The sequence below is a fragment of the Dasypus novemcinctus genome, chromosome 5, assembly GCF_030445035.2.
Source record: "Dasypus novemcinctus isolate mDasNov1 chromosome 5, mDasNov1.1.hap2, whole genome shotgun sequence".
Lineage (NCBI taxonomy): Eukaryota > Metazoa > Chordata > Mammalia > Cingulata > Dasypodidae > Dasypus > Dasypus novemcinctus.
The window spans coordinates 22,434,706-22,451,217 of record NC_080677.1 but is presented as its reverse complement, the minus strand read 5'-3'; the positions used below and the strand labels follow the sequence as shown (position 1 = coordinate 22,451,217).

The 16,512-nt window shown below is 39.4% G+C and overlaps 1 protein-coding gene and 1 pseudogene across 1 annotated transcript in view; one reads left to right on the top strand and one right to left on the bottom strand.

Moving 5' to 3' along the window:
* Positions 1-13,087, bottom strand: part of AOAH (acyloxyacyl hydrolase) — a 216,151-nt gene extending 203,064 nt beyond the window's left edge. The window contains exon 1 of the mRNA XM_058296776.2: positions 12,621-13,087. Within this exon, the coding sequence (XP_058152759.1) occupies positions 12,621-12,741 (121 nt within the window). The 5' untranslated portion in view covers positions 12,742-13,087. The remainder of the gene's footprint in view (positions 1-12,620) is intronic.
* Positions 13,088-14,774: 1,687 nt separating this feature from the next.
* On the top strand, positions 14,775-15,610 carry LOC101421045 (tRNA N(3)-cytidine methyltransferase METTL6 pseudogene; annotated as a pseudogene).
* Positions 15,611-16,512: the final 902 nt, after the last annotated feature.

Here is a 16,512-nt window from a genome sequence, read left to right as displayed (position 1 = left end):
GACTTACTTTCAGATAAAGTGTGTCTCCATAGTTCAGTTTACTTCTCTATTGAAATCTAGAATAGACAGGGATAGAGAGATAGAGGATTGATATATAGAAGTATTGGATGGATAGATGAGAGAGAGAGAATCTTAGACTATACTCTGTGAATTCATGCAAACACTATTTACAGTCTTTATCTGCAAATCTGTTTGCTACCTTGAAAAGTTTTCACCTGTCAGCAACTGCTTACTACTGTACAGTTCTTACAAATGTTCCACTGAAAGAAAAAGACAATATTTCCTGCTAAATTATCTGCTTATGAATCCTCATTTAGAAATAAAAGAAAATAATAAAAAGAGATCTAGGGGAGTGGATGTAACTCAAGTGGTTGAGTGCCTGCTTCCCATTTATGAGGTCCCAGGTTCAACCCCTGGTACCTCCTAAAAACAAGCAAATGGAAAAACCATTCTCCTTGGGGAGCAGTCGTAGCTCAGTGGTTGAGCACCTGCTTCCCATGTATGAGGTCCTGGGTTCAATCTCCGGTACCTCCCCCACAATAAAAAAAAAAAAACCAAAAAATGAAAAAACAAGATCTATCTATACTGCATATTTATCTAGACAATTTTGGAAGGAAATAAATCAGCATATCAATAATGGTAATCTGGGTTTTGGGATTACAGTTGGTTTTACTCATTTAAAAAATACTTTTCTGTATTTTCGAAAATATCTATGAAGACCATACTTTTTTATCATCAGAAGAAAATTATATTTTATCAAACAATTTCTTACTGAGTCAGTTTTACAATAGCTGCTTTCTATCTCAAAAAGTTTTAGGAAAATATGAAATGACATTTCTAGAACATCTTCTTGGTTTCAGGTTCTCCGCTTGGTGTTTCCACAAACTTTATCGCATTTAATTCTCACACACATTGCTCCCCATTTTATAGATGAGAAATATGAAGCTCACGAGTTTAAGAAATATATCTAAGACCTTTCAGATAAGCAGCAGCTAAGGGATGATTCAAACCCAAATCCATCTACCTTGAAATCCATATGCTTTTAATTGTCACCCTGCAGCTTTTAAGGCACTTTATTTTGATAGTGAAATGATAAATCACTTTAATTAAAGGATTCATTGCTATAATAAAGTCTATATGATTTGCAAATATTGTCCCCAGTCTGTAGCTAATCTTTCCATTTTCAAATGATGTTTTCTGAAGAGCAAAGGTATTTACATTTGAAAAGTACAATTAATCAACTTTTCTTTTATTGATAGTGCTTTTGAGATCATATCGGAGAATCTTTGCCTAATGCAAGGTCAAAAGAATTTTCTCATGTTTTCTTCTATAAGTTTTATAACTTTATTCTTCTATTTAGGTCTATGATCCATTCTGAGCTCATTATTTCATAAAGTTGGAAGAAAGGATGTAAGTCCTTCCTTTTTTTGGCATATGGATATCCCATTGTTACCATTTGTTGAAAAGACTCTTTTCCCCTTTGAATTACCTTGGCACCTTTGTTGAAAATCAATTGCCCATAAATGTATGAGTTTATTCTGGACTTTCTAGTTCAATTTATGTATCTGGAACTTTGTTCCATTTATCTACATATATTCTTAGACAATATTGCACTGTTTTAATTAAGGTAGTATTTAGTTACAGTAGTTAACTAAATACTAGTATTTAGTTACTGTAGTAAGTTTTAAAATCAGGTTGCGTAAGTTCCCAACGTTGTTCTTTTTCAAAATGGATTGGATTTTCTGGATTCTTTGCATTTCCATATAAATTTTGGGATCAGTTTACCAATTTCTAAAGCTTGCCAGGATTTTCACTGGAATTGTGTTTAATCTATAGATCCATTTGGGGGAATAGTGTCATCTTAACAATACTGAGTCTTCGAATCCTTTTATCCATTAATTACATTTCCATTAATCCAACTTCTCCATTTATTTAAAATTTTCCATAATTTCTCTCAGCAATATTTTTTAGTTTTCAATATACAGTTATTATATTTCTTCTACTAAATTTATTCCCAAGTATTTAATGCTGTTGTAAATGGAGTTGGTATCTTAGCTTCATTTTAGATTGTTCATTGCTAGGTATATATACAACAGATTTTTGCATGTTATTCTTGTATCCTGCAACTATGTTGAATCTGTTTATTACCTTTAATTTTCTTCAGGATTTGCTATGTAAAAGGTCATATCACCTACAACCAGACATAATTTTACTTCTTTCTTATCTATTTGAATGCTTTTTATTTCCTTTTCTTGCTTTATTACTCTGGTTGGAATTTTCAGTACAATGTTGAATAGAAGTTGTGAAAGCAGACATCCTTGCCAAGTTTCTGATCTTCGGAGGAAATCTATGTCTTTCCACCATTGAGTATAACATTAGTTGTGGCTTTTCCTTAAATATATTTTATCATGTAGAGGAAGTTCTTGCTTAGACCTAGTTTGTTAGTGTTTCTTCTGTCAGCTCAAATCATCTATTGAAACTATCTAATAAAAGTTTCAATTAAACTATAGTATTTTTCAGTTCTAGAATTTCCATTTGGTTCTTTACCATAGATTTTATATCTCTATTGAATTTCTCTAAGAACTGAATCATTGTCATAATATTTTCTTTTAATTGTTTTACCATGGTTTTCTTTAATTCTTTGGACATTTATATTAGTACTGTGAAGTCATTGTTTGCTAACCCCATTCAAAGTCAACTTCTCCTGACTACATTTCCCCCTGATTATTGGTTTCTCTTTCCTGTTTCTTTGTAGGTTGAGTAATTTTTTATTGAAAACTGTATCTTTTATATACATTATAGCAAAGTTTTAAAAGTCTATTTTCTTTTTCTGAGGGATGTTGGATTTTCTTTTCCAGCAACTGGTCTGGACTTAAACTGCAGAATCTATCTCCCCCACAGTGTTCAGCCACTGAGGTGTCAGCTCAGTTTTTCTATTCTTGGTTTTACTTCTTCTCCTGGCTTTCTAAGGATAGCCCCTGTGTCTATATAGTTTAGGGCCAACCCAATAATTTGGGCAAAGCTTGTGCTTAAATGCATTAAGTTCGTAAGCCTTCCAGCCTGTATTGGTAGATCTCTGTGTGGCTTAGGAAATGCCAGTCAGAGGCTGCCGCCAGTTTTCACATCTTCATTGAGTTTAGCTTTTCACTGGACACCTTCTTGTCTCCGTCACATATGCATATTTACTCAATGAATCAGGAATGTTTGAAGAGCTTGTCTTAGCCCTTCTATGACTCTCTAATTTCCAGGATCTCCCTGTTACGTTTCCTTTGTTCCATCTGGGAACAAACCTTGGACTAGAGAAACTGCATGTTTTTGCTCACCTCCAGTTGAGTCCAGTACTTTTCTCCAAAAAAGCCATTGCATTTTGAAACTTGATTTAACCAAGTCTGTCCCGTTAACAGTAAAGCTACTGGTTTTTGCAACCAGTTCTTCAGTAACCAAGCTGAGGGTAGGGCAGATGGGAACAGTTCCAGGCAAGAAGACACAGAGTCCCACTATTCTTGCCTGAAGTTCTAGCAGTTTTTCAAGAATAAATGTTTCTCAATTCATTGTGTGCCTCTGGTTGATTTCCAGCATTGTGAAATAGTTGCTTGTGACATTTTTCCATTTATTTATTTATTTATTTATTTATTTATTTATTTATTTATTATTTATTTCTCTCCCCTCGCCCCAACCCCAGTTGTCTGCTCTCTGTGTCCATTCGCTGTGTCTTGTTTCTTGGTCCGCTTCTGTTGTTGTCAGTGGCACAGGAATCTGTGCCTCTTTTTGTTGCGTCATCTTGTTGTGTCAGCTCTCTGTGTGTGCAGCGCCATTCCTGGGCAGGCTGCACTTTCTTTCGCGCTGCACTCCTTGTTTGTGGGGCTCCCCTACGTGTGGGACACCCTGCGTAGCAGGGCACTCCCCGTGTGCATCAGCACTGTGCATGGGCCAGCTCCACACGGGTCAAGGAGGCCCGGGGTTTGAACTGCGGACCTCCCATGTGGTAGACAGACGCCCTAACTACTGGGCCAAGTCCGCTTCCCCTTTCCAGTTTTATACTTTGTCTTTTGTAGAGAGGAATTACCAACCCCTCATGCCATCATAATAAGAATTCCTTCTTGTACTTGTTTTTATTTGAAAGAACCTGGGGGGACTTTAGGTTTAATAAAATAAAGTACAAACTAATCTGCTCTAATTTGCATTTGAATTTTGTTAAATTGCGGAAGCTATATTTTAACAGATGGATTTTTTCCAAAGAAAGATTTAGGCAGGGATTTGTCTTCTTTTACCAGCATTGAAAAATGACAGTTTATTATACAAAGGGCTTAGTGTTGGAGAGATTTATTTTTCCTTCCATATTCCCAGAGTGTCCATGAAGAGAAGCTCCCATATCAAAAAACAAAAACAATCAAAACCCTGTTTAATCTGCTGTTTACTCTTTATCTATTAATTTCCATTTTGTGTTCATGCCTATTTGGTGAGCAACTTTGTGGTCAAGCCATATAAATCCTGTTTTGTAATATGAGCTAGGCATTAAGTTTGAAGGTATTTTTCCCCCCTTTTCTATATGTGGTAGGCAGAATTATCATATTTCTGCTTTCTAGTGTATTTGCCTTTTTTAATCCTCTCCCCTGAGTGAGGGCAGAATGTATATGTATATGATTAGATGTCACTTCCATGATTATGTTATGACTATGCCTTATTATTACTTCCACAATCTCATCTGCAAAATGGGGAAAATTCAACAAAGCACGTAAAAGAAAATATAAGTTGCTTGTAACCTCTCCACATAGAGATAACCATATAATTGCTATTAACATTTTGGTGTTCATCCTCTCTAGGAAGATAGCAAATATAAATAGAGAGAGATGAGCACATTATAAGTTATTGGGGATTTTAACTCTGCTTAAGGCTTCTCAATTTTCTTTTTTTCTCTTTCCCATAGCACATTTCAACTGTAATTCAATTTACCAAAAAAATAAAAATTAAAAAAATCTCTCTCTTCCTGAAGAAAAGCATGCCTTCAGCTGAGATTCTTTTGGTTTTGTTCACTTGGTGGCCTTTCCCCAAAGTTGTGGCCTTCCGTCTCCAGCGTCTCTGTGGTCTTCATCTTCGGGCTTATGGCCCCAGAACAATCCAGGGAACAAAAGGCCAGTGTGGGCGCAGAGGGAGTCCAGATGATCAGAAACCTATCATTCGTGCTAAGGTTGGGATTAAATTCAATGGTAGTTTTAAAAGATACACGTAGAAGATTAAGAAGAGGAGAAAGTATGAAAGGGATTCATCACAGTGAGGGGCAAAGGGCAGAGGGCAGCAGGGCCCAGGGCACCAGTGGGCCGCCAGGCGGGCAGCCCAGGCTGGAGGCGAGGGCCGCGAAGCCAAGGAGATGAAGCTGAAACGCGAGCGCCAAGATGAAATGTTTTCTGCTACCAGCCGGAAGGGCAGTGTACGAGCACTTATTCCCTTCCAGATAAAGAGGGAAAATGAATTTTTCTGTAATTATAAGTTGTGATAATACATTTTAAACCTTCTCTTCTGGCTCTGTCTAAATGTTTCCTATTTTTGTCAGTGCCGTATCATTTTGCCATTTATGGTGTGAATGGTACCATTTCTGCCTCTTTATCATTTATACCATGGCTGCTTCTCTGACCACCTTGTGGGTCGGGGGAAGGGTTATACCTTGACTTTGAAAGCATTTTATATATTTGACTAAACATGAATGAGGGGGAAAAGGGTTGTTTTCTTTGTTTGTTTAACTTTTAAAATCCCTCCTAGGCACTAAATAATGCATTAAAAATACCCCAACATTTAACGAATTATTTTAAATGTCAGTGATTTAGAAACATAAATGTAAGGATTACATTCCCCTTTAATCACCCATGTAAAGAAAATGGTGTTTTGCAAAAATGGGCATGTCGTATTATTGATTCCTTAATATTGAAAAAACGGCAGAAAGAAGCACTGCCTGTTCAAGCAGGAGTGTCAGCATTTGCTTAGCGATCACACAGCATGTATAGTGCAGCGCAAACATATTATGGTAAATTGAGAAAAGGGACATGGGTGCTTTGCACAGTTTAGTTCAGATTTTGGAAGAGTCAAGTCCATGCCCTCCAGGCCTACTAGTTCCCCACTTCAAAGGGTTCTTTTTGGGACTAGAGGTGTGGTTGTTTGTTTATGATGGGGATGTTGACTCCACAGCTCAGTAACTTCTGTGATGGGACCTTCTTCGGTATTTATCCAGCTCACAACAATCCGCCCTCCTGTGAGAGCTCCCCTCACCCACCCAATCACCCCCAAAATCCTCAAGTGGAAGAGTCCCAAGTATGGACTTTGGCAGCCATCTCAGTGCCATGTCTGTGCCAAGACCACTTGCTTCTTGCTAGTGGTATAGGGGTGAACACAGCTTTGATTCTTTCTACTAAGAACTTGGAATTGGCAACCAGAAAGAGAGTGTCTCTATATGTTTTGGAGTAATTACTTGTAAACTCAAGACTGGGGCGTGCATAGTCAGCTGAAGGCTGTGGACCAAGAGCAGTAAGTTTAGCTGATCTGTAGGGACAGAGATGGAAGTAGCACTGAGAGACCAGGAGAGAGAATTCCTTGGGCCCCTGGAAGCCATTATTTCCTGGCTCCTGGCTCCTTTTTAGGCTTGGCTCTATTTTCCTGCCTATGGATTCCAAAATTCATTCCTGGAATTGCCAAGAGAAAATTTCCTACTTTTGTGCTCATCTAGCTCAAGCTGATTCTAGTTACCTACAACCCCAAGAGACAAAATAAAGGAATAGGCATAAGGCAACAGGGAAACAATAACGGCAACAACAGTTAAAAAATATGGGTCTTACATGTGCTACCCAAAACATAAGAAACAAAAGAAAAAAAGTAGGTAAATTGGACTTCATCTAAATGAAAAACTTTTGTGCTTCAACAGAATCTACACAAGAAAGTGAAAAAACAGCAAACAGAATGGAAGAAAAAAATTTGCAGATCATATACCCGATAAGCCTGGAATATATAAAGAACTCTTACAATTCAACAACAAAAATACCAATAACCCAGTTAAAAAATAGGCACAGAATTGGAACAGACATTTCTCCAAAGGAGATATACAAATAGCCAACCAGCAAATGAAAAGAGATTCAATAGCATTTTTATTTGGGAAATGCTAATCAAAACCATAATGAGATACCACTTCACACCCATTAGGATAACTCTAAGAAAAAAAGGTGGATAATAACATGTGTATGTGAGGATGTGAAGAAATGGGAAACTTTGTATATTACTGTGGGAATGTAAGATAGTACAGCCTCTTTGGAAAAGAGTTTGGAGTTTCCTCAATTTCCAGTAATTCTACCCCTAGGTTTATACCTAAGAGAATTGAAAACATACATCTACACAAAAACTTGTACATTAATATCCATGGCAGCACTGTACATAAAGGCCAACAAATGGATACAAGTGAAGCGTCCATCAATGAAAGAATGGATAAACAAAATGTGGTACGCATATATGACGGAATATTATTCAGCCATTAAAAAAGAATGAAGTAGGAAGGAGGGACAAGATGGTAGCAGAGTGAGGAGCTCCAAGAGTCAACTCATCCTGCAGAGCAGTTAGTAATTACCCAGAGCTATATAAAGCACATGGTCAGGGAGTCCAGGACACCAGAAGAGCATCTTGTAACATCACAGAAAGAATGGAAGGAGGAGACTGCCCATCTGCAGTAAGATTCATGAGTAGAGCACTCCATACCATGGAGGCCAGTGCCCATCCTCCACTGGTGGTACAAGACACCTCAGGAGCTATTCCATGGTGGAACTAGGAAGCTCTGTTTCCCAGAAAATGGGGGAGTTAGTGGATTAAACTCCTCAATCAAAAGACACAGACTGGTGAAATGGATAAGAAACTATGAGCCATCAATATGCTGTCTACAAGAAATTCACCTTAGACCCAAAGATAACCAATAGATTGAAAGTGAAAAGCTGGAAGAAGAAAATCCATGCATGCAGTGACAAAAAAGAAAAGAAAAGAAAAAAAAAAGCTGGAGTAGCTATACTTATATTGGATGAAATAAACTTTAAAAGCAAAACTGTTATTATAGACAATGAAGGACATTATATAAAAGGCAATTCAGCAGGAAGAAATAACAATCATAAGTGTATATGCACCTAACCACAATGCCCCAAATTACTTGAGGCAAACACTGGCAAAACTTAAGGGAGAAATAGATTTCTCTACAATAATAGTTGGAGACTTCAATACACCACGCTCAACACTGGATAGAACATTTGGGCAGAAGATCAATAAAGAAAAGGAGAGCTTGAACAATAAAATAAATGGGATAAACCTATTAGACATATACAGAACTTAGCACCCCAAAACTTCATCAAGATACACATTCTTCTCAAATGCTTATGAACATGAGAAAATTGACAAAATTGACAAATCCTTAGCTAGACTGACAAAGAAAAAAAGAGAGAAGATCCAAATAAAATAAAAAATGAAAACAGGGACATTACTACTGACCCCACAGAAATAAATGCTATCATAAGAAGACACTATGAAAAACTGTACACCAACAACTAGACAATGTATATAAAATGGAAAAATTTGTAAGAATGTATGAATGACCTACACTGACCCTAAAATAATCTCATAATCTGTAACAAATGTTCCACAGCAATGTAGTGTGTTGTTGGAGTGGTGTTGTATGGGAATTCCATATTAGTGTATGGCTGTTTATAAATTCACCACTTCTCTAATAAAATATATCTTTTAAAAAAGGAATGAAATACAAACACATGCAACAACATGGATGAACTCTGCAAACATCATGCCAAGTGAAAGAATCCAGTCACGCAAGGTCACATAGTATTTTCCCTTTATATGAAATGAATAGAATAGGCAAATCCAAAGAGAGCAAGAGTAGATTAGTTGTTACCAGGAGCTGCAGAGAGGAAGAAATGGCTAGTGGCTGTTATTGATGCAGTGTAAGTATTCCAAGAAACAGGTTATTATCTAGTGTATGAAGTACCCAGTTAATCATTAATTTTAAAGGACCATAAAGATTTGAATGTGGATCCAGATAGCTGTTTTTCTCTAAACTGGAAAATGAATTTCCTGAAAACAGAGGCTTTATTATTGTTGTTATCATTATTCATCTTTGTGTCTATGGCTAAGAGTATAGGGTCTGGTACAAGAGGGATATTCTTATGAGGAAGGAATGTGTGGGAATAATTTTTTTTGGGGGGGGAAGGACCTTCTGCCAATGAACTTGAAAGCCTTCCATCAGAAAGTTGTTAGGGTGTTGTGGTAGATTGAATCATGGACCCCAATTTAGCCATCTTAATTTTAGTCCACATCCCTGTAGGTGAGAACCCATTGTAAATAGGACTTCTTGTATATGTTAGTTTTAGGTAAGGTGTGGCCCAATTGAATGGGGATGGGCTTTAATCTGGATTACTAGAAGCTTTGTAAAGAGAACCCGGAAGTCACAGAAGCCAGAAAGGAAAGGACAACACCATGTGACAGGAGGCAGAGATATAAACCAAAGACCCCAAAGGATTGCCCACAGCCAGCACCAGAGTGCTACAATCTTGGGGAGAAAGCAGGCCTTCCTAATGTCTGCATTTTGGACTCCTTTTAGCCTCAAAACCATGAGCCAATAAATTCCCATTGTTTAAATCAACCCATTGTGTGGTATTTGTGATAGCAGATCTGGAAAACTAAAACAGTTTTTAAAAAACAAATGATAGATAGCAGAAGTTCAACCAACAATCCAACAATTCCTTCTCTTTTCCCACCTGTTTCATGAAGCTCTTCCTCTTACCTACCAGCGGCAAGTGAGCTTTTCTCAGTACACCAAGACATTTCCCTCATTCTTCCCTGTATGTAAATGCAGCCTCCATATTTCTCTCAGGAGATACTCACTTCCCCAGCTGCCAAGAGTATTGGTGTGGATGCCTCACACCAGAGTTTCTCCTCAGACATTGCCCTCCATTTGAGGACACTGTTTCAGGCAAAGTTATGGTCCCCCCCTGGACTCAGTTCAAATCCAATGGAAGCTCAGTGTTGGGGTGGGGGGTTGTCTGGACCCACTTCAGGACAACTCTGAGAACCATTTTGTCTCCATAGCTCTTTGTGGGATCGACTGAGGCCTTTTCTTATGACTGCCTCACAACGGTCTCCTTCTGCCCACTCCTGCTTCCTTACTCTCTCACAGGTTTTGTTCCCAAGAGCATTTATCAATAAACTCCCCACACTCAAATTTTTGAGTCTTTTCTCTCAAGGAACCAACCTAAAACAGTAAGACATGGGTTTGGACCACCTTCAATACATGGCTCAGCTAATAGACAGTGCTCAGTAAATGTTAGTCAAACGAATGGATTCCTCTTGCATGTATCATTCTTGTTAGGATGACACAGGTAAGTCACCTAGGTAGTTAACTAGAATAGGAAATTGGTGGGGAAATGGGTAGTACACCATCATTAAACCTAATCAACAACAGCCTCCCTTGGCTCTTGGTGCTGTGGGGTATTAGAGTGGACAACCATACTGAAGCCTTGAGACAAATAAAGATGGCTCCCCATCAAAAGAGGGATCTATGACCCCCCTTGAGTCTAGATGGAGGAACTTTTGACTGCCTCAACCAATAAAAGGGATCCTATGCCAATTTCAAGATCCAGGCTTGAGAGAATGGCATCTTTACTTTCTGTTATCTTGGAATTCTCTCTTTGGGACTCCTGAGCCACCATGTAAGAAGTCCTGCTACCTTGTGACTGCCCTGGTGGCGAGGTCAAGTGTAGGTTCTCTGATGGACATTCCCAGTTGAACCAACCTTCTGGCCCTCCCCCTCCTCTGACATGCCAAACATGTGAGGGAAGCTGTCTTAGAACCTTTCAGATCCATCAATTCACCTTTTGAATGTCACCTGGTGACCTCAGTCTATCATACATGGAACAGAAGAATCACCAGCTGAGCCCTGAACAAATTCTTGACCGACAAAATCATGAGAGATATATAACAAATGGTTATCATTTTAATTTGTTATGCAGAAATGGATAACCACAACAGCCATCCTTGAATCCCTTCAACACCTCCTTCTAACTCTATATTGTCTCATTGAGAATGAAGCAGGAAAGGGAATAAGTATCACATTCATATTTCTGAGGTGCAGGCCTGAGTCAGGTCAGACAACTCACCTAAATCCAAACATATTAAATTAATTTGCAGCCAGTCTAGAAGTAGAACTGATTTCACTTGAGTCTTTCTCAAATGCATTTCCATTAGACAGGTTTTAGGTTTTTGTCTTGAACGAATGAAATGACGGCAAATAATCACTGAGTGTGACCTCCCAGTCCTGGTTACAAGAGGGTCACAGACCTATCCTGCCAGCCCTCTGCAGAATACATTCCCAAGGAATCTGCGTCTTAAGATTTTAATTTAAAAGGGGACTTTGAAACTAGAGGTGTCTTCTCCAACATATACAATCACTTACAGTCATGATTTTTCATACAAGTTCTGATTTCAGATATTTTTCTGATGTGTCTCTAAAATTAATCCACAGGTGTCAGAATTTGCGTCCAGATTTACCTCTTAGGTCCTTTTTTTTTTTTTTCCTTTGACTTCTTCAGCTGGGATTCTATTTTTTCTATTTTGAGGTTTGTTCATTGAACAATTACTATTCAGTTCTAAGAATCTCCTTCACTCCATGGACAGACCCATCCAAATACCTGTGCTAGTCTGAAATTCTTGGTATGATGTGAATATCAAAGACATGATGTTACTTTCTACTCCCCTCAAAACACACAAACAAAAATCGTAAATAGAACACTTCATGAAAAGATAAGTCAATGGCCTGAGGTCAGAGCTTCTAGATGACTGTCTATTATTGCCAAGACTGGATTCCCTGAGGGAAAGAAGGAAGCTAACCTTGTTGAGTCCTCACTGTGTGAAAACATCATAAGTTTACATGCTTGGTCTCAATTAATTTTCACAGCATATCCATGAGGTGGAGATCGTATTATGTTAATAACACACTTCACCAATAAAGACACAGCATCCTGTGGAGGACTAAGTAATTTGCTCCAGGTTTTACAGCCAGTAAGATATGGGCAGGGGAAGGGGGCAATGATTCAAATTCAGGTGTGCCTTTCTGAAATCAAATCCCATGTTCTTACTACTGTGTCAGGCTGTTTCCTGTCCTTCTGGAAAGGGGTAAGAATTTCCAGTGCTTACAATGCCTATCCAAGATAAATAGATTCCCATCACCGATGAGGTGGAAGATATTTTTAAAAATTGTTTTTATTGTGGTGACATATATACAACATAAAATTCCCCATTTTAATCACTTTCAGGTATACAACTGAGTGCCGTTCATTTCTTTCACAGTGTTGGGCTACCATCAGAAGTGGAAGACTTTTCTGACCAATTCAAACCAGCAATCATAGAGTGAACCTCAACATAGATATATGGTGTTGACTACTTACTGTAAGGCTCAAATTCTTGCTTTGGAGTTGAGGTTATGGGCCCCTTGCTTGGAATCTTACAGCTATTGAGGCCATTGAGCAATTTACCATAGAAACTATTGGACCCCAATGGAAAGCTCACATTAAAAAAAAATTGGCAAAATCTTTACGTACCTACGCAGCTGTGGCCGCTGGAGTGGCCGGTGCCCAGCTCATCACTGTGGGCTGGAGAGCCTCCGGTGTGAAAGGGCAGGAGGGAGAGCAGAGCCAGGAGGATTTTCCCGGGGACCTTCATTCCAGAGCTTTGCACCAGGGAGACCACTCTGGCTACTGAAGGGTTGTCACTGGCTAGGGGACGTCTGTCCCTCTCCCCTCCTCTTCCTCTCTCACTTCAGACACACACCCTGCACGCTCTCACATTCACACCTGCCAATAGGCGTGCGGAGACTAGAGACACGCAGATAGATACTCGCTCTCCCACCCCTCTCGATTGCAGGACCCTAAGAAAGAGCCACGCAAGCCAGGGCCTGGGAAGAGGGGGAGCGAGTCTCTGATGTGCCTTCTTCTGAGTAAAGAACCAAGTTGCAGCAGAGGCAGCGAAAGGCACTTCTGTACTCGTCAGCTGCAGCAGAAGTGAGTGCGCAGAACTTGAGGAACCCGACTGCTTGCCGGAATCGCTGTTCTGTGGGTTTGGTTAAGGGGCCCTTCCCCTTTCATTCTTGCAAAACTCATCTAAAGCCAAACTAAGACTGAAAGAAGAAAAAGACTTCTAAACCTCAAATACATGACCCTTTAGCAGTCTGATCAGCAGCTTCCTCATATTTTAGAAATTACCATTCATTATATTCACACGTTCTTTAGTTTTATTATATATTGCGAGGTTGGACTCTTTCTTTCATTGCTGTCAAAGAATATCCAAGTAAGGTTGTTATTTTCCTCTGGAGCATTGAAAGGTCAAGTTTTCTCCAGGCTTTTCATCTGGTGTTAAGAAAACGAGAAGTGGGGAAAATAATGGGCAGTCAGTATGTCTGGGTTTTAAATCTAATGAGAAAGAAAGATTTATTAGGAATTAATTCATATTTACCTTGCTGTGTATGATGTATCCCCTTTGTCTAGAATTTCAAAATGTGTTTGCATTTTCCATCTATGCAGGATTTGTTCATTTTTAAGAGGCTGATTTTCTGCTCTGAAGATGAGAACTGAACACTATTTTTTAAAAACAAAACAAAACAAAACAAACCTGAACCAGATCATGGATAGAAAAAACACATATACTCTAAATGCTTTTTTCTAAATAGGTTAGAGCCAAGTCATATGCTCTTCTCAGAGAAGATACAAGGACAAGGCCAAAGTACCACAGGCTAGATAAGCATTGGGAGATAATTTTCTTCTCTCTCTCTACTTTGGCTACAAAGAAAACTTTTTATAAACCTTTTGAGATATTGTGAGAGCTATCAAAATTGGTAGCGATTGCTTTTTTCCTTAAAGAATAGTATTTTAAGTATCAGGTAGAGTTTTAGAGTTGTATTATCTTTTCCAGAGTATGGGAAACACCAATTTCTACGGTTTGAAGATTCCTTTTGTTGGCATTACTTTCACAAATGCTATTGGACTTCAGATCCGCAAATCAGTGGCAGAGATAGGACATAACAGAGTGTCCCCTAACTGGGTCCATGCCCCCCGTGCAGGCTGGGCCAATGGATGGTGTGCAGATCTTTGGATATCCTTGGGTCACCCATGGGCCTGTGACTACTAAGGAGGTGCCATACTCAAGGTCCCTGACCCTATGACCAAGGGAAGTTCTGGAGGTCAGTAGATCTTAGAGAAGTTCCAGAGACTTCCTGGGGAGGCAGGAGAGTGGAGCTATTCAAAGCACAGGCTGTGGAAGCAGAAATGCCCACATTCGAATCTTGTTTCTACAGTTTACTTCTGAGAAATATTAGACTAGTTCTAGGCTTCAATTTCCTCGTTTATATTGGGATAATACTAACACCTGTCTTTCAGGGTTGCTGGCAGGACTGCAAAGCAGGGTGCATGACAAGAAGTAAGTGTTTGGAGCTGAGAGTTCTGGCCTCAGGAGCCCAGCTACGGGGCCGCAGGGCCACCATGACTGGCCAGGGTGCTCCCGTGGCAGCTCCCGAATTCTACCTCCAAGTGTGGTGCTGGCCTCGGGGCCCCTGATGCTGCCTGCTGCCTGAGACATAAACTTGACATAGGGAAACCCATCTGAAAAAGTCCTGTCTCTTCATTATCAGTGTGGATTCTTCAGGTTATACAGGGATGGAGAATTTTCAGCAGTATTAAGAGCATTACCAGTAAATTTATGAGATGGCTTCTTTGCAAAGGAAAGGGCTCCAGGCAAGGATTCTCAGCCTGAAGAAGAGGAGAAACTGAAAAGAGACCGAGCTTTGGTGTCTGCTTTTAAACAGCAAAAACTGGAAAAAGAGGCTCAAAAGAACCTTTTTCACAAAAGAAACAGAACTAATTTCTTCAAAGGTAGGCACTGGGCCACCAGAGAGTTTGAGGAGCTAAGATTACGTGGGGAGTTTGAAGATCAAAAATTGACTTTGCTTGAAGCTGACTGTGGGATTGGGAACTGCTTATTCCCCCTTTTAGAAGAAGATCTGAATACCTTGTGATTTTTCTCCAAGAGCAGTGGAATATGTTAAGCAAAATCCTTTATATAACCCAGAAAGATGCACGGTATTCCAGTGTGATCTGACGAAAGTTGACCTTCTGAAACATGTTCCTGCAGAGTCCATGGATGTTGTCATGTTGATATTTGTTCTCTCTGCTGTCCACCCTGATAAGATGCACTTTGTCTTACAAAATGTTTGCAAGGTATTAAGACCAGGCAGATATGTCTTGTTTCATGACTATGGGCTGTATGATCATGCTATGCTTAGATTTAAACCTGGCTGCAAACTTGGAGTAAACTTCTACATTAGACAAGATGGAACCAGATCATATTTTTTCACTGGTGAATTCCTGGATCAGCTCTTTATGGACATAGGTTATGAAGAAGTGGTGAATGAGTACGTGTTTCAGAGATGGTAAACAAAAAAGAAGACCTGTGTGTGCCTAGAGTTTTTCTTCAGAGCAAATTCCAAAAACCCTCAAAGAGCCCAACTCCCAAGACCCTGGCCCTGGGTCACAAGACCTGACCTCTCTCCAGGTAGATGTTTGTGCCTGCCTTTGAAGAGGAACACTAATCATTTTTTTCCTATTTTGTATATTTTTACATTTTAATGCTTTTTAAAATGATCACATATCCTTTTGGTATTAAAAAGTAGTATGTCTACCTTCCCCCTGACCTGGGACATGACTCCCAGGTATAAGCCTTTCTGGCAATGAGGAATTTTTACCAAGTATTAATCAGTGATGCATTTGGAAAAAGACCTTGATCAAAAGGGGGAAATATTAAAGCAGTTTTTATGACTAAGAGATTTTAAAGTGAGTTGGAAGTTCATTCCAGAAATATGCTTATGCAGGTCTCAGGCAGATTTCACAAACTGCCACAGTAAACAGCCTCAAGCACAAGTGTTCCCTGAATGTGACTCAAGCAGTTGAGCACCTGCTTCCCAAATGGGAGTCCCAGATTGAGCTCCTGGTGCCTCCTAGAAAAAACAAAAACAAACAACAAGCAGAACAAATGAAAAAACTCAGGGAAGCTGAAGTCGCCCAATGGTTGAGTGCCAGCTTCCCACATATGAGGTCCTGAGTTCCATACTGGTTCCTGGTACCTTAAAAAAAAGGAGTGCTCCCCAGGGCTCTGGGAATGTTTGGACACCATACGCAAGCCACCTCAGCAAGACTTATCTGAGAATATGTGAAAATCTATTTCTCCAGTATAAAACATAGTTACGCTTGTTTATAATTCTCCTACTCATGATTCTTCTCCTCCTTTTATTTGAACCTCTAGTTTTTAAAGTACCTGTAAAATATATTTCTCAGAGACTTAAATCTTTGCATTATTGCTCTGCTGGTTGAGCCCTGATACCCAGCAGACTTGGGGACAACTCCTTCTCTCCAGTTCTTGGGGCTTGTCCTGGAGAGCTAACAAAAT